This window comes from Berghia stephanieae, chromosome 11 (assembly GCF_034508935.2).
Source record: "Berghia stephanieae isolate SIO BIC M18660-M18661 chromosome 11, UCSD_Bste_1.3, whole genome shotgun sequence".
In the NCBI taxonomy this organism is placed as follows: Eukaryota; Metazoa; Mollusca; class Gastropoda; order Nudibranchia; family Aeolidiidae; genus Berghia; species Berghia stephanieae.
In genome coordinates, this window is record NC_088370.1 from 40,854,517 (window position 1) to 40,877,016 (window position 22,500).

A 22,500-nucleotide genomic window follows, 5' to 3' on the forward strand; every position below is an offset into this window, starting at 1 on the left:
ACAGCGTTGTCTCTGTCAGAAAAAAATGGTAATATCATCTAAGAGACGTCAGTCATGTCTCGTTCTCCGTGTTCAGTGTTGCTGTCGGCTAGGAACCGCTTTAAAGCGATTTGAGCACATTGCAGGTAGATTGTGTAACACAAAACACACACATAGACACAACTACATATGACATTTTTAAAATGGTGATCAGTGCCGTTTGGGTTGTTTCCCTTGTATTTCGGCTATGACAGGACACGGTTATAACAGCGAACTTAGGCTGGTCACATCATCACTGTTATACAGAGTAAGGTTCCACTGTAGCAGTTTCATTTGACTACGAGACGTAGCAGGTTTTGAAAATCAACCCCCCCCCCCCTCCCTTCCACCTCCCATGTATTTAACCTGAAACGTCTTAAAATGATATAAAACATTTCCTTATAATTTAACACACAAGCAGAAAGAACAACAACCATTATGAAAACTTGAATTTTTAATATCTAGATTTCATTCTTTAACTGAAATATTATTTGTGACCCTTTATCTCTAACAACGTTTTATGGGAGTGATAATGTTATATCGGAGTGATAGTTATTCTGAAAACTGAATTTATAGTTTTATGCTTTTGTAGTCCTTCAGAGCCATTAGATAGACCCATGAAGCCGAAGTTTATCCCGGTTTCTAGAGCGTAAAACCGTAGCCATCGTTAACTTATAGCCTGACTCTAGGACTTATCTTTTGACGTAATATTTTTTAGATTTGCGCAGCGTCTAGTGAGTTGTCGTTAGTAGTGCTCAAGGAAACAAATGATTCCATTTGTTGACCTATTGAATACAACTCACAATATGTTTTCTTTTGTGGACAAAGACTTGTCCATTGACGTCATTTTTTTTTGGTCAGTTTCAGGCTATTAGTTTACGATAGCTGCGGTAAAATGGACGATGGCAATTGCTTGCTACCCTTAGATAGACGCTAGTCAGTAGCTGTCTTTATTGTTCCCTTCCGAAGACTTTCCATTTTCACCTAGTCGTTAGTAGTTTCTTAAATCTCTCCTTACCAGCTATTTTTTTAATTTTCCCCCGAAAATTCACACCCACACAGCACAAAAAATAGACTTTTCTTAATCAAACAAAAAAGTAATAAGTGAGCTCTACAACACAGTGTTTAGTATTAACAGCTGTAATCAAAGCATTTTAAAACATTTTGTGACGTGCAAGAGAAATCGGAATGAGACAATTGTTGGTTGCATCGTAACGAATGTGATGATTTTCCTATGGTTGGTAAGGAGAAGGTTAACCCTTTCCTTACCAGCCATTTTCATAATTTTCCCCAAAAACTTCACACCCACCCAACACAAAAACAGACATTTCTTACTCAAACAGAAAAGCAACAAGCGCATTCTATACATAATATTGTTGGACAATATGGGCTCTGTTACAGAATGTCAAGTTTTTATAGCTATAGCAAAAAGAAATGAAATCTGGATGAGAAAAGTGACGGTTGGATCGTAACAAATATGACGATTTTCCTATGGTTGGTAAGGAGAAGGTTAAGGCGCATAGACATAAAATTTTATATATCTGATTATTTCAACTTAACCCGACTGTGCTTATTTACAAGTCTGGTAACCTAAATTGCGATGGCATCGTAGTTGTTATGAAAATATTCTCAGACCGAAGTGCACATTAATATTAAAAGGTTTGAGAATCAAACGCAATTACGGGCTTGGTTTAACAATATTATTGTTTTCATAGCCAATGTTTTGCGTTGGTTTGAGAATATTTCTGAAGGTCCTGGGTTCGAGCCTCGCGCTCGACGCATAGTTGAGTCCTTGGAAAAGGCTCTTTACTCACTTTCTCTCACCGTACGAGTACCTGGCCGTTAACAGCGTTGTCTTTGTCCGAAAAACAGTAATATCGCCTAACAGGCGGCATGTCCCGTCCTACATGTTAAATGTTGCTGTTTGCTGTTGACCAGGAACCCTTTGTAAAGCGCTATGAGCACATTTGGTGGATATTGCGCTATATAAAGCTCAATTTAGAGTGCATTTCCATTACAACAGTGAGCCCAGAACAAATTTGAGTTACCAGACCTGCAAATAAGTATATTATATCGTCTCAAACTAATGCAAAGTATACCCCATTACACCACTGTGAAGTCCAGCCTAAATAAATAGAGCAGAAAAGTCTTGACGTAACACCTTCAACTCTTCCGGTTCAAAAATCATTGGGAGTGTGCATGTAATCAGTCCTTCGGATTGGAGAACAAAGAATGAATATGTTACATATTGAATCATAAGGTATCATAGCATTACTATCTTGTAGCAGATTCTTGTGTTTACCTGGACATAAAATTAAAGAGCGAGGATGGATGGATGATCTTCAATGGACTTTGACCCCTGGATCAACTATTCCGGTTCCAAAATCATTGGGAGTGTGCATGTAATCAGTCCTTCGGAGTGGAGAACAAAGAATGAATATGTTACATATTGAATCATAATGTAGCAGATTCTTGTGTTTACCTGGACATAAAAGAGGGAGTGATCTTTCAATGGACATTGACCCCGAGATCATATCGTGTAGAATGTCCATTTGAGACAAGCCAAAGACGTTTTCTTCATCTATAAATGACTTTGTATACGATATAAATAAATAAATGTCTTCTCTCGACGTGCATTTGTGTGTAGGTCTGATAACCTATTTTGTTAATGGCGTATTGAATTGTTGTAATGGAAATCCATTTTTAAAATGAGGCAAAATATTGCCCATTACAACAGTACTAAAATAGGCCCGTAATTGTGTTCGGATGTCAGACCTGCATATATGTATACATCGTCTTCTTTCAGTACATCATGGTGTTAAATAATGCCAGGCTAACAGGTGAAAAATTGGTTGGTAAGGCACTATTCACAAAAAGAGAAGTGTTCCCAACGAAGAAATGATTTTATTATACGATGACTTGTGTTTATTACTATTATTGTTATCAGTATTATCACAACTATCAACATCATCATCACCATTATTATCTTTATTATAATTATCATAATTATTATTATTATTATTATTATTATTATTATTATTATTATTATTATTATTATTATTATTATTATTATTATTATTAGCAGCAGCAGCAGTAGTAGTAGTAGTAGTAGTAGTAGTAGTAGTAGTAGTAGTAGTAGTAGTAGTAGTAGTAGTAGTAGTAGTAGTAGTAGTAGTAGTAGTAGTAGTAGGAGGAGGAGTAGTAGTAGGAGGAGGAGTAGTAGTAGTAGTAGTAGTAGGAGGAGGAGGAGGAGGAGGAGGAGTAGTACGTAGTATTAGTAGTAGCATCGTCATAATCACTGTCCGTTTCCTCCTCCTTATCAAAATAATCGTCGTCTTCGTCGAAGACATCGTAGCCGTCGATGTCATCATCATCACCATCATCATCATCATCATCATCATCTAATGATCATCACCGTCACCATTCTCATTCTCATCGTCATTGTTATATTTATTCAATTGTATAATCATTTTACATTTTTCCTTTCGTTTTTTTTTTTTTTTTCTTTTTTCACCAATAAAAAATTCAAAACTAAAAATAAATCACTTCCGTCTTCTTATATAACTTGCCTCAGTGATTTATTACAACATCCTGTCCTCTCAATGTAGGCAAACAAAGCTTTATAGAAGGACCATTGACTTACAGATGGTCATAGCATAAAGCCACAGAAAAAGATAAAAGGGTCTTTTAGAGTTTTCACAGCATTTGCAACACTTCTAGATCATTTGGGTTTGGTTTGGTTTTAAGGGATTTACGGCGCTTGCAACACATCAAGGTCATATCAGCGCCAGTGAAAAGGGAAGAAAATGGGATAGTAAAATGTTATAGAATTACAATTAAAGTACACAGGAAAAAAGGGGATTAGTTCAAATAGGGAACAGATGAAGAATCCAGAAGCATACTATCAGTGTAGGAGTTTGAGATCACCTAAAAGTCTTATCCAGACACAAGCACAGGTCCCCACTAAGAGGAACACACTCAAATGTTTACAAATCATATGTAAAACAAAAATTATAATACAATGCATAACAGAGGGATGATTTGTTTGTTTGTTTTTAAGGGTTTTACGGCGCTTGCAACACATTTAGGTTATATCAGTGCCAGTAAAAAGGAAGAAAATGGGATCGTAAAAAGTTCTAGAATTACAATTAAAGCACCCAAGAGAAAGTAAGACAAAGGGGAACTGAGAACAAATAGGGATCAGATGTAGATTCCAAGAGCATAACACCAATGTACTTAGTTTGAAATCACCTACAAGTCTCATCCAGACACAAGCACAAAATCCAACAAAGAGGAACACACTCAAATGCTTACATTATACTTATACATTCAAAATAAAAATAATAATACATAACAGAGAGATGATTTACAAGGAAAAAAATATCATCTCCCAAAACAATAACTATGCATGTGACTGTTTCCCTCCAAGCTAGGACTCCGGCCAGCGCCAGGACAAAACCAAGTAATCTCATTCCGAGACAAAGACAGAAAGCATGTTGGAAAACAGATATAAGGGGATAGAAGACACAGTATGTACCTCCCTGCCCGCTATGGGAGGTCAGGAACCCCACCCAGGTACAGGGGATAGAAGACACAGTATGGACCTCCCTGCCCGCTATGGGAGGTCAGGAACCCCGCCCAGAGGGATGATTTCAAAGAAAAAGAAAAACTTCCAAAATAATAAATATACATTTGACTGGTTCCCTCCCAGCATGGGAATCCGGTCAGGGCTAGGACAACACCAAGTAATCTCATTCCAAGACAAACACAAAAAGCATGTTGGAAAACAGACATAGGGAGATATAAGACACAGGAAGTACCTCCCTGCCCCACTATAGGAGGTCAGGAATCCCACCCACCTAGATCATTTCAGCGCAAGTAAAAAGGGATGTGATAATGAAAAAGTTGTTGATTTGAAGTAAAAATCCTCAAAGAAAGACTAACGTTCAAATAGGGAATACAAGATTCCACGAGAAATCCACCAATGCATGTACCTATTTTGACGTTATCTTTAAGTTTAAGTCCTATCCAGGCAGAATCAGAAGATCCCGCTATTAAGGACACACCCACAAAGTACAATATTATAGTCACAACTAGAAATTTAAGATTACATAACAGAGAGATGATTTACAAGGAAAAACATATCTCTCAAAATCAAAACAAACAAAAAAGGAACTATAAATTTGGCTGCCTTTCACACAAGGGGACCTCTACTCGGACAGGACCAGGAAAACAGCAGTGAAATCTCAAGCCAGGGCAAAGACAGAGAGCAACGTGAAAAGGGACAACAGATATAGGGGGGTAAAACACACAGCAAAAGTGACTTCTCTACTCATCATGGGAGGTGAGAAGACACTAACTAAGACTAAGATCCTACCTTTAGCTCCAACTAACAGCCCAAAACATGGCACACAAATTTCACTCGAATTTTTAAAAAAGTTGTATATAACTTTTTTTTTTTTAAACTTTCTAAAGGAAACAGCAACGCGTAACACAGATGGGATTTTTTAAAATACTTGAATTCCACTTTTAATCAAATTATCCATGGGGGAAAAATTAACGTAATTATTGCAAAACATGAAAAGATCACAAAAACTAATTTTAAAATAAGTCTTCATTAGTGGTGTCATGTTATAAAAATAAAACTGAACAATAATTATATCTATCACAACAACAATAATAATAATAATAATAATAATAATAATAATAATAATAATAATAATAATAATAATAATAATAATAACAATAACAATAATAATAATAATAACTAATAACAATAACAATAATAATAATAATAATAATAATAATAATAATAATATAATAATAATAATAATAATAATAATAATAATAATAATAATAATAATAACAACAACAACACCAATCAAGTGAGGGGACTTATTTATTAAATTAGTGGATTCCAATTCTACACAATAATAGTTTTAATTAATTATATCAAAATTTTTTTTAAAAACAAAAAAAACAACACAAGATTTTGCAATGGGAATGTGGTAATTAAGCACCAACAAAAAGATCAGCACTAAACGTTATGTGTAGATTTAACATTTCACAAAATTAAGCACAACACATTTAAGGTTTGAAAATAAAAACCATTACCATATTATACAAACTTTAATAATAATAATAATAATAATAATAATAATAATAATAATAATAATAATAATAATAATAATAATAATAATAATAATAATAATAGACTCTTATAGAGCGACTTTTTCCTCAACAAAGGCTCTTAGCGCTCTAAATTACATGAACACAAAACAATATAGAAAGTACATTACATCAAAAAAGAAATATTTTCAAGGAATTCTTGAACACAGACAAAAGCAAATCGAATGTTACCAAAACAGTCATCTGAACACTGTATACCTGCTCGTACAATGGTCATCCCTAAAAATTTTTCGCTCGTTTATTCTTAGGGGGTTTACGGCGCTTGCAACACTATTAGGTAATTTCGGCACCAGTTAAAAGGAAGATGAAAAGGAGAAAGGTGTAGGTCTGAAGTTAAAAAACACCAAAGAAAAAGTAGGACAAAGGTGATTGGTTCAAATATGGATCAGAGGATTCCACGAGCAATCCACAGATATGGCTCTTTTGACATGACCTAAAAGTTCTATCAAGACACAAACAAAGATTCCTGCTATGAAGAATACGCTCAAATGTTTACAAAGCACAATATATTCAGAACTAATAACTATATAAGTATGAGAATAGAAAGAGGATTAACAAGGAAAAATATAACATATCTCAAAAAATATTTTAAAATAGGTATATTACACTTGACCATTTTTGTTTTTGTTTTTGTTTTTAAGGGTTTTACGGCGCTTGCAACACATTTAGGTCATATCAGCGCCAGTAAAAAGGAAGAAAATGGATAGTAAAAAGTTCTAGAATTACAATTAAAGCACCCAAGAAAAGGTAAGACAAAGGGGAATTGGGAACAAATAGGGATCAGATGTAGATTCCAAGAGCATACGACCAATGTACCTAGTTTGAGATCACCTATAAGTCTCATCCGGACACAAGCACAAAATCCAACAGAGAGGACTACACTCAAATGCTTACATTATACACTAAAAATAACAAATATAATAATACATAATAGTGAGATGATTTACAAGGAAAAAAATATCATCTCCCAAAACAATAACTATGCATTTGACTGTTTCCCTCCCAGCCAAGACTCCAACCAGGGCCAGGACAAAATCAAGTAACCTCATTTCAAGACAAAGACAGAAAGCATGTTGGAAAACAGATATAAGGGGATAGAAGACACAGTATGGACCTCCCTGCCCGCTATGGGAGGTCAGGATCCCCGCTATGGGAGGTCAGGATCCCCACCCAGTAGGAGAACTGGGAACAAATAGGGATCAGATGTTTTGTTTGTTTTTTGTTTTTAAGGGTTTTACGGCGCTTGCAACACATTTAGGTTATATCAGCGCCAGTAAAAAGGAAGAAAATGGGATAGTAAAAAGTTATAGAATTACAATAAAAGCACCCAAGAAAAAGTAAGACATAGGGGAACTGGGAACAAATAGGGATCAGATGTAGATTCCAAGAGCAGACCACCAATGCACTTAGTTTGAGATCACCTAAAAGTCTCATCCAGAAACAAGCACAGGTCCCATCTAAGAGGAATACACTCAAATGTTTACCAATCATTTAATATAATATGTAAACTCAACATAATACAATGCATAACAGAGAGATGATTTACAAGGAAAAAAATATCATCTCCCAAAACTATAACTATACATTCGACTGTTTCCCTCCCAGCCAAGGAGCTCCGGCAAGGATCAGGACAAAACTAAGTAATCTCATTCCAAGACAATGACAGGAAACAATTGGAAAACGGGTATGGGGGGATAGAAGACACAGCATGTACCTCCCTGCCCACTATGGAAGGTCAGGATCCCCACCCAGTGGGATCAGATGTAGATTCCAAGAGCACACTATCAAAGTAATTAGTTTGAGACAACCTATAAGTCTCATCCGGACACAAGCACAAAATCCAACAAAGAGGAATACACTCAAATTCTTACATTATAAATGGGAGGTCAAGATCCCCACCCAGTTGACCATTTTTATCCCAGCTAAGGATCTCCTCCAGAACGAAAAAAAAATTCTCGAATAATCTCAATCCAAAAAAAAAAGACAAGAGCAACATGGAAAGAGAATTACACATACAGCAAATAATTACCTCTCTGCCCATCATTGGGAAATCAGAAGACTCCACCGAGGACTTAAGGTGCATGTCATTGTCAATTGGTTAATATCATCAGAAAGTTAGAATTGAAAATTACTACACAGTCAAACCCAGTATAAGGAGCGCCATTTTATTGGAACTGTCACTTAATCGGGACAATCTGTTTGTGACAGAATATTTTCTATATAATTTCTACTATTGGAATGATTTCAGATCTTATAATAAAAGTTTCACAATTTCCATAAGTAAACAATGGCAATGTAGTAATCATAGGGGGAGATAAAGGTGAGAACAGATCTGACTCAGTAAAAAGGAAGGAAATGAGAAAATGGTTCTAGATTTACAATTAAAAGTACAGGAGAAAATAGAAAACAAAGAGGAATGGTTCTATAGGGAACATAATATTTGAACGGTGCATTTGTTGTCAAATCTACTTGTAAATAAAATATGCATGTTTAAAAATTTAGTGTCCACTTTTATCGAACTAAACTACTTTACCAAATCTTCATTTATCAAAAAAGAAAACAACAAAATATTGAGCATTTATATCGTGCAATATCCACTAAAGGTACTCAAAGCCCCTTTACAAGAGATCTCTAATCAACAGCAAAGCATTAAATGTAGAAAGAGACGTGACACCTGTTAGGCAATATTACAATTTTTTTAGGATAAAGACAACGCTGTTAATGGCCAGGTACTCATTTTAAACCTGAGTATAGTGAGAGAATGTGGGAAAAGAGCCTTTTCCTCGGACTCAACTATGCTCAGAGATGGGCTCGAACACTGGGCCTTCTGATCATTAGACCATATAGCTACACAAACAGGATGGGTGGAACCACATTCCAGCATCAAGTAGCAACAAACTGAGGGGAAAATCTGTAATATATAAAATCCATACAGGCATATAATTTATTTTTTTAAAAATAATAAATAAGTAAATAAACATTATTGCAAAGACAAAATTGATAACTTAAAGAGAGTACATATTTTGTAGAATATATTCAAAGGGACATACAGTGGAACCTCAGTATAACAATAATGATGGGACCAGCCTAAAATCCCTGTTAAAACCGAGTCCTGTTATAACCGAATTTCAAGGGAGATAACCCAAATGACCTAAATCACCATTTAAAATGATATAGCAAAGAGTAGTCAGTAGCCCATACCCACAAACACACTAACACACACACAAACACACTAACATACACACACACACACACACAAACACACTAACATACAGAGCATTCATGGACTAGGCCTAGGGTAGCTCTCGGTTGTCTTTTTTAGCTGTAGGCTTAGCTGAGAGGAATGTGGGCTAATACATTGTGTGTGGAGATATTGAGTGGGTTTCGTGCATCCTGTTATAATCGATTTTAGGCTGTTTGTTTTTGTTTGTTGTTAAGGGTTTTACGGCGCTTGCAACACATTTAGGTTATATCAGCGCCAGTAAAAAGGAAGAAAATGGCATAGTAAAACGTTATAGAGTTACAATTAAAGCACCCAAGAAAAAGTAAAACATAGGGGAACTGGGAACAAATAGGGATCAGATGTAGATTCCAAGAGCATTTGACTGTTTTCCTCCCAGCCAGGACTCCGGCCAGGGCCAGGACAAAACCAAGTAATCCCATTCCAAGACAAAGACAGAAAGCATGTTGGAAAACAGATATAAGGGGATAGAAGACACAGTATGGACCTCCCTGCCCGCTATGGGAGGTCAGGATCCCCACCCAGTAGGAGAACTGGGAACAAATAGGGATCAGATGTAGATTCCAAGAGCACACTATCAAAGTAATTAGTTTGAGACAACCTATAAGTCTCATCCGGACACAAGCACAAAATCCAACAAAGAGGAATACACTCAAATTCTTACATTATAAATTCAAAATAATAAATATAATAATACATAACAGAGAGATGATTTACAAGGAAAAAAATATCATCTCCCAAAACAATAAGTATGGATTTGACTGTTTTCCTCCCAGCCAGGACTCCAGCCAGGGCCAGGACAAAACCAAGTAATCTCATTCCAAGACAAAGACAGAAAGCATGTTGGATAACAGATATAAGGCGATAGAAGACACAGTGTGTACCTCCCTGCCCGCTATGGGAGGTCAGGATCCCAACCCAGTTAGCTGAGAGTAATGTGGGCTAATACATTGTGTGTGGAGATATTGAGTGGGTTTCGTGCATCCTGTTATAATCGAGTAGGCTGTTTAAAAATAATTTGTTCAGAGAGATGTTATGACTATTGGCCAATGGCCTAAAATAAACACTTGATTGATTCATTGATATTATTTCTTAAAGTGGAAGAAAAAACTGATATTTCAAATTCCCTTTTAATAAATTTATTGCATTTTAAATTTTACTAAAGACAAAGGGGGATAATAAAAAAAATTGGGGATTTCAAAGACTGCTATTATAATCGGGTGACTGACATATTGGGAGCTGTTATACAGGGGTTCCACTGTATTATTTTTATTATCTTGTTTATCTTATCACAGATACCCGGTTGTCAATCATTTGGCTTCTTTCAAATTACATACATTCACTATGATATGTGGTTGTTGTGGCACAGAGATTTATAGAGCAATTTTTAAAAAGCCTCTCATTCATATCTCTTCTCTCCATTTTTTATTTTCTTCATCATTTAACTGTTAACACATATGTGGCCACCTGCCTCAAAATGGATTATATCAGGCTGAAACAGATAATGAAAAGTGAATTTACAGTTTTTGACCTTGATTGGAATTTCGGATTTGGTTGAATTTTACTCACATTTTATAATTTAGGCCTTATATTCTATAAACATGTAGTGGAAGGAACTTAACCACGCCCCTTGTCCTTTGACCTCAAAGGAGTCCTAAAAGTCAATATTCAGCAAACAATGACAGTCATTGCTGAACTAAGCGAACAACACACGTCTTACACATTGGTATGTGTATATGAACGTAAAATATTTACTGCTTCTATTTGCCAAAGCAATCATACCAACACACATGACTATGTGTAACCTTAAAGGTTTATAGTCTAACTGAGAGAATCTAGTGAGAACTAATCACCCAACTTGCAGTCTAAAAAACAATAACAAAGAGCAGTGTTACATGAACTTTGTTCTTTCTATTGTTAGTAAATAACCAGTTATGTTTGTCTGAGCGGGTTTGAAGGTTTGTCATGAATCCCGTGTTTTGATTGGTCAAAAATCTTCAGTGGATGACTTATCCTGACAAAACACAATATTGAGACAAGAAAGTCACAGAACGAAATATATATACCAACCTACCAGAGGCTTTAACCAGAGTTAAATATAGAATGAATATGACAGTTTCAAATAAGTACAAAATATTAAACGTTTCAGTCTCCAAACCCTCCCTCAGTCAACAAGAAAAACAATATGAAGTGTTAACTCACTCAACCCTAACACCGACTATATCCGCAGTTTACCCGGGTTACTTTTACCCCATGCCTATTCATTACATTTTTCTGAGCCCTGTGAAATTTATCCTTCAGTCATTCTGGTTGATGTGTTTTTCATAAACAGTTTTGACATTAACAACAATGTATAAATACATTAAGTATATAAAACAAATAAATCAAAAAACAGTATTTTCTTACTTCTCTGAAAACAATGAGACAAATGTGGAAATGCAGGAATGAGGATGAAGTATATAAATATATATATTAAATCAATATATAATCACAATTTAAAAATCCAGCACATATAATTCGAAATGAAAAAAAATAAACAACGAAGAAGAAGAAGAAGAAGAAGAAGAAGAAGAAGAAGAAGAAGAAGAAGAAGAAGAAGAAGAAGAAGAAGAAGAAGAAGAAGAAGAAGAACAAGAAGAAGAACAAGAACAAGAAGAACAAGAACAAGAACAAGAACAAGAAGAAGGAGGAGGAGGAGGAGAAGGTGAATGAAAAAGAGGACAAGGACAACGACGTAGAGGAGGAGGAGAAGAACAAGAAGAACAAGAAAAACAAGAAGATTTAAAATAATAAATTATTGTCACATTTTTAAAAATCAATATAATTTGAAGATCTTTAATATGCAAGATTCAAAACTCTGGTTATCATTTTGAGGCTCTTATTAAACGTATGACAGTTTAACCCTTAAAAGGCGAGACTGAATTTCATTCGAATCCTAAACAAATTTCGTCCATTGTGGATTTGATAAAAAAAAAATGCAGACCTAAATGATTTTACCAAGATAGCAGTAACAGATAGGTACACAAATTCAGGATTCAATTAGGCCCCAACATGCATCAGTCTTACTGCTACTCTTGATGAAACTGGGAAGATCTGTTGCCATATTGGAGTAGAAGCAAACCCTACTTACATAGGGTTAAAAAAATATATAATTAAATCAACAACAACAAAATAAAAAGCATAAGGTTTTGACAAACGGACTTGAAGATTCCACCGATTTTTCACTGGAGATATCAGACTATTCCAAATTTCATCAAAGATGATAGTATGAAAGAGTGCAAGCAAGTGAGCATCCACTCTTGAGTGGGGAACCGTAAACTTTGAAGGCTTCCTCGTAGAAAATAAAAAGATATATATAGGTTTCAGTCTTAAGTTGCTCTTTAAAAAACTTTGGCAAGATCTGGTTCATCAGTTTTTCTGGTATGAATTTTTTTTTAAAAAAACAAATTAATTAAAGAAAACAAAAAACTGAAAGATCTGGCTCAAAAAATAACGAATGGATTCGCATTTCAAAATGTAGAAAAAGTGTGGACAAAGTTGATATGCCGTCCACACTTAAGGACTTTCAAAACATGCTAAGTCACATCCAGATATAAAAATGAGTTAATACTCAAGAGCAAATCTATTTGACACCTTAGAAACACCAGAGAAAATTTGAAGTTTCAAAACACTCAGGGTGTTGACCTATTTTCTTCATTAAGTCACAAAAACAAAAAAAGAAAAAAATTGTTGCAATTTTCTCTAAATGGTGAAAATGTGACTTAGCAGGTTTTGGAAGTCACTGCCTCACTTGTTCATCGTCAGATTAAAACAAAATTCCCTTTATTCATCCCATCGGGGAAAATTGTCTCTAGGGTCTATTCCAAGGAAAGACTGGAATAACCCAAGCATCAGATGCAGTGCAGTGCTGCAAACTGAGCTAGGGTGAGGTGACTTGTTCAAGGCCACACAGCGCAGTGGTGGGTGAGCGAATTCGAACTCGGTACTTTCAGGTACGAAGCAAAGACCGTACGGCTGAGCCACGCTGCCTCCCAAATTAGCAAATCCTGCCAAACTTCTGGTGTTAATTTGTTATTTTTTGGATGAAAGCCAAGCCATCTCTATCCTTCTTTAAGTTACATAATTTCCATGTCTTTTTGTATCTGAATTTTATGAAAAGAGCTATTGTTACATTCAGGAGGCAAAAATTTACTGAACTTTTACGCAAACACATAAACCATCCCATTTCTAATTGCTGAATCGCAGTAAAAAGACATTAAATGTATTTACTTTTTTCAGTTTAGCAGGGGATTGGAAAATATACTGAGGGTTTATAAAACATACTGAATTACGTAAATAGATGGAAAATTGGCATTCTTGGTTACATCCTCGCATCAGAATTTTCTTGTTGGTCCAGGAATATCAGTTGCCGTGATCATTTTTGTTGAATTATAGAGCAGTAAAGTTAGGTGCCCCAAATGTAAACAAAGGTCGAGAAGCACGTGGCAAACCACATGTTCCTGTCTTGACAGCTCACGTTCCAATGTAAATAATAGAAAAAAATAACCTTTAAAATTTGGCTGTTAGGTGGCAAAAGAAAAACATATTCATAAATACTCGATCATGCATCAAATAATGTCTAGATATGGATATTTTATGGAACAAAAGGTAAAATTTTCTAAAATTTATCAAAAGTTACAGTCTATCTATTTTTAGACCAGAGCAAATTATTGCGCTGGTGTGAACAAAACGAGAATTATTCGGAGCCTGATTTTCATAATAATTTAGCCTTATATTATTATTTCTGCAACTGTTAGATTTTATGTAAACATATTTTCAATACTGAAAGTGTATTGCCTACAACTCAAACTACAAAATTGGGAGACCTATATTGTGCGTAAATTATTCCGGTCCCTAACGGAAATCACCAGCAACTTGTTATTGTTTACGTTTGGGGCACCTAACTTTACTGCTCTATAGACATAAATAAATAAAAATGAATACAATCTATGATTCCACATACAGTCATGAGTATTTCGTACTTTCTTATAAGACATTAACATGAGTAGAAATTGAGTTATGGTCTTCGAGATTGGTATTCATAAAGTTGATAAAATGAGTAAATTTGACTCAAAATGGAATTATGTTGAGATGAATAGGATTCTGAAAATTGTGTTCAGAATCAAAATTATAAATAAATACAAACTTTTGGCTTTCAATGTAAGATATTGTAATAAATTTCGATCAGAACTGGTAGAATTTAGCCCCATATTTTTTTATTTTTTTTTTGGGCTAAAAATTCAATTTGGAGATCCTAGTTCATCCCAACATAATACCGCAGTGAGATGGTGGGTTACTTATAAAGATTAAAAGTTGGAATGAATACTGTACAGAAGAAAAAAAAACATTGTCCACGTGAGAACAAGAATGTTTTCAAGTTATTTAAAAAATAAAAAATAAAAAAATAATTCCTTTGAAGCATGAACTGTTCCACAATACAAATCAACTCAAATCTGAAAACCCATATTACGTAAGACCGATATTAAAATTAATATTTCTGAACAATGTAGGTTTGCGAGCTACCACTGATTTTCTTCGGCCATTCATATTAATATTTTACAAAATGATATTTAGAAAAAAAAATTGCACAGACATTTAAGAGAGAAAAAAAATCTATGTATGGACATTAGGAGTTATACCATAAGCAACATGCCACACAAACATTATCGATGTCATGTATGGACATTAGGAGTTATACCATAATCAACATGCCACACAAACATTATCGATGTCATGTATGGACATTAGGAGTTATACCATAATCAACATGCCACACAAACATTATTGATGTCATGTATGGACATTAGGAGTTATACCATAATCAACATGCCACACAAACATTATTGATGTCATGTATGGACATTAGGAGTTATACCATAATCAACATGCCACACAAACATTATCGATGTCATGTATGGACATTAGGAGTTATACCATAATCAACATGCCACACAAACATTATCGATGTCATGTATGGACATTAGGAGTTATACCATAATCAACATGCCACACAAACATTATCGATGTCATCAATAATGATCCTCCCCACTTTGAGATCTAGGGTCGATTCCGATGGTGATGTCATCGTTGGATTTCCTTATTCCCGTCACCTGACTCGTCATGGTGCGAACTTGCTCCATGTCATGGCCCCTCTTCTTGAGATCTGTCACGATGTTCTTGGGGAAATCAGCTGAAAGCAAACATTAATTTAAAATTTCAATTACAAAAAAAAAAATGTTTTAATTTTTAATTAAAATTATGAGACCCTTCATCCTCCATCTTAAAGCGTTATGTCAATAAAAGCTGAAACGTTATATGTGACCCTTCGCCTCAAAACAGTATTAAGTCGGGATGGTTAAGATGTTGAAAATTGAATTTATAGCCAGAACTATCAGACTTGTATTGTGTTTGTATGTTTTATTGAGTAGATTAGATACTATATTTTAGGGTGCTAATGCCAACAATTTATATTTTTGACCAGTTTAACATTTAATTCGGCTTTTATGCATATGGTTCGTCCCCGACATAATACCATTTTGAGATGATGGGTCACATATTGAAAGAGCCTTCAGCACTGCAGGCTCCATCATTTGGAATTCTCTTCCTTTTTCCCATAGATCTGCTTCTGACATTGAGATCTTAAGAAACACCTCAAAACTGATAAATATATAGATAGTAAGCGCTTGGCTAAGAAGCTCACAACATTGTCATCCAGAAGTACAACTGACCAACACACAAAACTCTGTGTAACCATGAACTTTTATAGTCTGGATAATTCACAGTTCAGTGAGAATTACTCTTAAGAGTGGATGGCAAAAAACAATAACATAGACCCGAGTGACATTAACTTTGATCAATCTCTATCCTGATTGTGTTAGCTGTGACCTTGTGTATGTGTGTGTGTGTGTGTGAGTGTGGGCGTGTGTTGTGTATCCCTGGGTGAAGTGCTGTACGTGTGAGTTTGCTTGTGTGTGTAGGTGGGTGAATGCATGTGATGTGGGCGGTGTTCGTAAATTTTGCACAACCTATCTCTGTACAGCTTTTGGAGACTTTGGTGTAAGGAACTTTATAAGTAAGTTTACTAATAGTAGTAATATTATTATCAATAACATATTATTGTTGTTGTTGTTGTTTTCATTATCATCCTTACCATCATCATCATCATTATCACCACCACCACCACCATCATCATCATCATTATCATTATTATTATCATCATTATTATTATTATTATTATTATTATTATTATTATTATTATTATTATTATTATTATTATTATTATTATTATTATTATTATCATGATCATCATGATGATGATGATGATGATGATGATGATGATGATGATGATGATGATGTTTATAATAATAATAAAAAAATAAAATAAAATAATAATAATAATAATAATAATAATAATAATAATAATAATAATAATAATAATAATAATAATAATAATAATAATAATAATAATAATAATAATAATAATAATAACGAAAGTCCAAATGCCTTACCTTCATATTTGGTGATATTTGGATAAAGTTGGTTATGTAGTCTTGGGGCTGACAAAGCAGCAGACAACTTTTCTCCAAATAAAATGTTGTTGATGATGGTCTGAGCTAACCCTAAAGAGATTTAAAAAAAAAAAAAAAAGAATTAAAATTTATCTTGTTATAAAACTTTTGAGCTTTATATAGCGCAATATCCACTAAATGTGCTCAAAGCGCTTTACAAGGGGTCCCTGGTCAACAGCAACATTTAGCATGAAGGACAGGACATGACGCCTGTTAGGCGATATTACAATTTTTCGGACAAAGACAACGCTGGGACGGTGAGAGAATGTGAGTAAAGAGCCTTTTCCAAGGACTCAACTATGCGCCAAGCACGAGGCTCGAACCCAGGCTTCCGATCCGAAAGCGAGTGTCATACCCACAAGACCACATAGCCACTAATGAGCATTACAATAGCTTTATATCCGCTAAACATGCTCAAAGCATTTTACAAGAAAACCAATATTTAAAATGCAGGACGGAGCATTAATTATAACTGTAGTGTGATGGAAATTACTGTTTTAGACAGAGAAACGCTATTAATGGCCTGGTACTCGTTTTACACAAGAGTATAATCTTTTTCAAGACAGTAGTTTTATATGTAATGGAAGAATTCTAGCTATAAAGTACAAGGTGTCCATTCATTATTTCATGATGAAGAATTGGAAAAGCTCGAGGAATTAGTTGGGATAAAAACATTGTTTGTTGCAAAACTTCAGAAAATTATCCAAGTTAGTTTCTAAACTAAATTAAACCGATACAAAACTCGGATAAATTCTACATACTATGAAAAAAAAAAGCTGGATGTCTCTATCCCGACTGGTTTTTGAGATTTTCCGATTCTTTAGGGACCTATAAATGGACACCCTCTACAATGTGGTAAACACTTACTTACTTACTTACTTATCCGAACCAGCGACCACCTGAGCTCTAGCCCTTCGGTCTTGTGCCATGACGTAGAAGTTAGATGTCTTTTGTAGTTGTTCCAGGTGACTATAAAGTGTGTTACTGATGCTTGGATTTGGTGGGAGGAATGTGCATCTCAGGTCTTCAAGAGGTTGACATTCAAGCAAGTGGTGTGTTACTGTTTCATTGGGGTGTTGACATAGGGGGCAGGAAGGGGATGTGTCTTTTGTAATTTTGCTTAAATGGTTGTTGAGCAGTATGTGTTGTGTTCTTAGTTGAAAGATGATGCTTTGCTGGTGTCTTCTGAGCTTATTTAGGCAATCAGTCTTTACAGGAGTGGTCATATGGGAAAACATACATCTACCCGTGGTGCTCATTGCCCAACTGTTCATCCATTCTTCTCTCTTATTTGTTTTGATTATTTGTTTCGCTGTGTCTAAGGATACTGGAATTGATGGTTGGAAAAGTGTTGATCCGAGTTTGGCTAGTCTGTCTGCATTGTCATTTCCTGGTATATTTGAATGTCCCGGTATCCACTGGAGAGATAAGTCTACTCTGTGTGTTGTTAGGAATTCATCTAGTTGAGATCTTAAACTATTGAACGTTGAGGAGAGTTTATCTAAATCGAGAGCTTGGAGAACCGATTTGGAGTCTGTGAAGATGACAGTGTTTTGAAGTTTTGAAGGGTTTAGCTGGAAAACAGAAGAGAGGTGTCGCAGTGAGGCTTCTATTGCAACTGCCTCTGCCTCGTAGTTTGAGCAAGAGCTTCCGCAAGAATTGTGGATTTTATCACAGGTTTTATCTGGGTATTCTACTACAAACCCATACCCAGCATTTTTAGTTCCTTTGTGAGCAGATCCATCTGTGTAAACATGTATCCAGTTGTCTGGGTATTCTTGAATTGTCTTTATTGCTAATGTTTGTATATCTGATTTGTTTTTATTTCTTGTTGTTTCTTCTATGAGGTTAGTCTTTATTTTTGGAAGTTTTAGTTCGGCGTATGGAGGTTTTTGACTGATTAAAATAGATTTTTCTCTGTTTTCTGGGAGTCTGTGTCTTTCATTCAAGTTGTTAGCAATGTGTAGCAGGGATTCTTGGTTTCCATTTCTCTGCCAGAATTCTGTTTGGATGGTTTTCCTCTTTTCGTTTGTATCTTTCAACCATTTCAAGCACTGCTAATTCTCTGCGAAGTCCAAGTGGTTCCACATTAGTATGTATTTCACATGCTGCTGTGGGTGTCGATCTCAGGGCACCGGAGATGAAGCGAAGGGCTTGGTTTTGTACTCTGTCCAAGGTTTTGTGTGTGTTTTTACTACCTACATTTTGGAGGGCTAAATTGTAGTCCATGACGGAACGCACATAGCCTAAATAGAGTTGTCGAAGCGAGTTTTTGTCTGCTCCCCAATTAGTACTGGCTAGTCGTTTTAGTAACTGGAGTCTCTTTGTGGCTTTGATTTTTACATTCTGAGTGTGTTTGTTCAGAGATAGTTGTCTGTCTAACTGTATGCCCAAATATATGGGGTTTTCTTCTTTCGCGAGTCGATGGCCTTGGATGGAGAGTGTTATTTCTTTCTTGGAAACAGGATGACTCTTAGTAAATATAGAGTAGACTGTTTTATTGCAATTAACTTTTAATTTCCATTTATCACAGAAGGTGTTTAAGCTTTCTAAATCTTCATTTATTCTATTGGAGGCTATTGGTAGGTGCTTCGTAGTATAATGTGGTAAACACAAAAATATGAGTTGAAGCATTTTTTAAATGTAAAATATATAGTATCTAATATATATGCAAAGTATTCACAATAAAAATTCTTATGTCGATGAAGAGCCTTAAAGGGCTTAGTGATCTCATTCCTATTAAGGAAATACACATTATTTTTTTAATTATTATTTTCATACTTTTTTGTTGTTCTTCTAGTTATTCTTTCTCCTACATGTTAAGAGTTGCAGTTGGCTGGGGACCCCAAGTAAATCACTTTGAGCAAGTTTAATGAATATTGTGCTATATAAATATTTGGCTTTTTTAAAAAAATGTATATACATGTATATTTTTTACTGACAATAAATAATTAATTCAATTCAATTCAATTCAATGATCAACTGACCTGTGATAACGTAGGGCCCGTGTACGCCTCCAATCACCAATCTCTGATCACACGGGTGATCCTTGTTGTACACAATGGTAGGGCACATTGTGGACTGGGGCCGTTTATTAGCAGCTGCTTTGTTCCGCTAAACAAACAAACAAAATTATTTTAATCACAATTTAAAATAAAAAAGAATGGCTTTTGCATCTTTTTGGAAAGTCTTTTCTTGTTTGAAGCATGGGTAATTGTGACACTGTTTTGTGCAAATAAAAGTAGTTGCTTTTTCCCTCAAGATTAAAGATAATATTATATCCTTTGAAATCTAATTCATGGCACTGAGTCCAAGGGCAAGACTGTGGTATTGTTCTCGACTGGTCGTTTTTTTTTTGGTGTATATTTGTGACCCATCACCTCAAAACAGAATTATGTCGGGGTGACCCAACTACAAATCAAAGGATTTTAAAGCTGAATTTAATAGGCAATATGAAATATCAGTTGTTGTCACCGTAAGAAATAATATTTATTCTCCCTAATAGAACATACAAATTTAATCAAAAGTCTAAATCATCCCAAATTCTTCTTCTTCCTCGTGTCCAATTGCTAATGTTGTCCTCCAAATTTTATTACGTCATGTACATTTGTGACCCATCATCTCAAAACAGTAATTTTATGTCGAGGTGAAATTAATACAAATAAGAGGATTTTTAAAGCTAAAATTAAACAGGAATATGAAATATCAGTTTTTTCTTCCACTTTAAGAAATCATATTCATTCTCCCAAATATCAATCAATCAATGAATCAATCAATCGTTTAATTTAGGCCATTGGCCAATAGTCATAACACCTCTCTGAACAAATTATTCTAAAAATTATAATAATAACAAAGGGATAACATTCTTTTAGTAATCGTTTATAGTTAAAAATAATAAATGAATTTTGGAAATAAAAATAAATAAATAAATAAATTTTAAAAATAGATAAATAAAAAATTTATAATAATAATAATAATAATAATAATAATAATAATAATAATAATAATAATAATAACAATAATAATAATAATAATAATAATAATAATAATAAGAAGAAGAAGAAGAAGAAGAAGAAGAAGAAGAAGAAGAAGAAGAAGAAGAAGAAGAAGAAGAAGAAGAAGAAGAAGAAGAAGAAGAAGAAGAAAATACATGTGATGAGAAAAGAGGGCCTAGAAAAACTAAGTGTGACAGGAAAGAGAGCCCCTGGAAGACAGAGAGCGAAAATGATGGATCTCCCTGACAGAGACTGGCTGGGAAGGGAAAGAATCAGCAAACACTATCAGGAGAGAGAGGAGTTAGAGCGGCAACCGCCAACGCTACCAAGAACAAGAGAGAGAGAGAGAGATAGATAGAGAGAAACAGAGAGGGAGAGAGATATATGGGAGGGGGGGGGGGGGGGGTCAGAAAGACACATAAAGATGACACACAAAAATAATGACATCAAAACAATCTATCAAATACCATAGCAAAAGAACTGTGCTTTAATTCATATTCTTACATTATCCTGAGTGGAGCTTGAAGGCAGAGAGAAGTCACCAAGATTGTTATTTAGAAATATCCCAGTGTCGGAAAGTAACACTTTATTGCCAAACAAGTCTCCAGTTGATCTGAGAATGATAAACACAAATAATAAACATCGATAAATCTACCACACGTCTGCATGATGTCAAAAGAAATTCATACCTCATCGTTTTATTGTTTTTAAAGGTTTTACGGTGATTGCGAAAGTGGGATAGTCAAAAAATTCTAGATTTACAATTAACGTCTGGAAAAATACCTATTTAAAAATTTAGCAAGAAAACTTGTCCTTCAAATATCAATTGATTTAAATGACCGCATCTGGGCAAAAACTCTCCTCATAAAGGCCCAGACTGAGAGTTTTTGGCACAAAGCGGGTCATTTAATAAATATATTATTATTATCATTATTATTATTATTATTATTATTATTATTATTATTATTATTATTATTATTATTATTATTATTATTATTATTATTATCATTATCATTATTATTATTATTATTATTATTATTATTATTATTATTATTATATTAATAAGAATAAGAATAATAATAAAAATAATAATAATAATAATAATAATAATAATAATAATAATAATAATAATAATAATAATAATAATAATAATAATAATAATAATAATAATAATAATAACAATAACAATAACAATAACAAGAAGAAGAAGAAGAAGAAGAAGAAGAAGAAGAAGAAGAAGAAGAAGAAGAATTACAATAATAATAATAATAATAATAATAATAATAATAATAATAATAATAATAATAATAATAATAATAATAATAATAATAATAATAATAATAATAATATTAATAATAATAATGATGATGATGATAACAATGAATGGCATTTATATTCTGCAATTTCCACTCCCCACCCCCTGGGGTAATTGATAGACCTTAAGACTTAC

The 22,500-nt window shown here is 34.2% G+C and overlaps 2 protein-coding genes across 3 annotated transcripts in view; both read right to left on the reverse strand.

The window, feature by feature from the left end:
• LOC144957036 (uncharacterized) overlaps positions 1 to 22,500 on the reverse strand; it is a 326,762-nt gene that overhangs the window by 268,854 nt on the left and 35,408 nt on the right. The window lies entirely within an intron of this gene.
• Positions 5,900 to 22,500, reverse strand: part of LOC144957033 (glutathione hydrolase 1 proenzyme-like) — a 39,924-nt gene continuing 23,323 nt past the window's right edge. The window contains exons 13-17 of one of the 2 annotated variants that reach the window (XM_078887968.1): positions 21,555 to 21,663; positions 20,043 to 20,169; positions 16,996 to 17,106; positions 15,481 to 15,677; positions 5,900 to 12,865 (exon numbers count right to left, since the gene is read on the reverse strand). In XM_078887968.1, coding sequence (XP_078744094.1) covers positions 15,517 to 15,677; positions 16,996 to 17,106; positions 20,043 to 20,169; positions 21,555 to 21,663 — 508 coding nt within the window. In that variant the 3' untranslated portion in view covers positions 5,900 to 12,865; positions 15,481 to 15,516. Of the gene's footprint in view, positions 15,678 to 16,995; positions 17,107 to 20,042; positions 20,170 to 21,554; positions 21,664 to 22,500 lie in introns of both variants that reach the window. The other variant, XM_078887967.1, reaches the window with a different exon arrangement.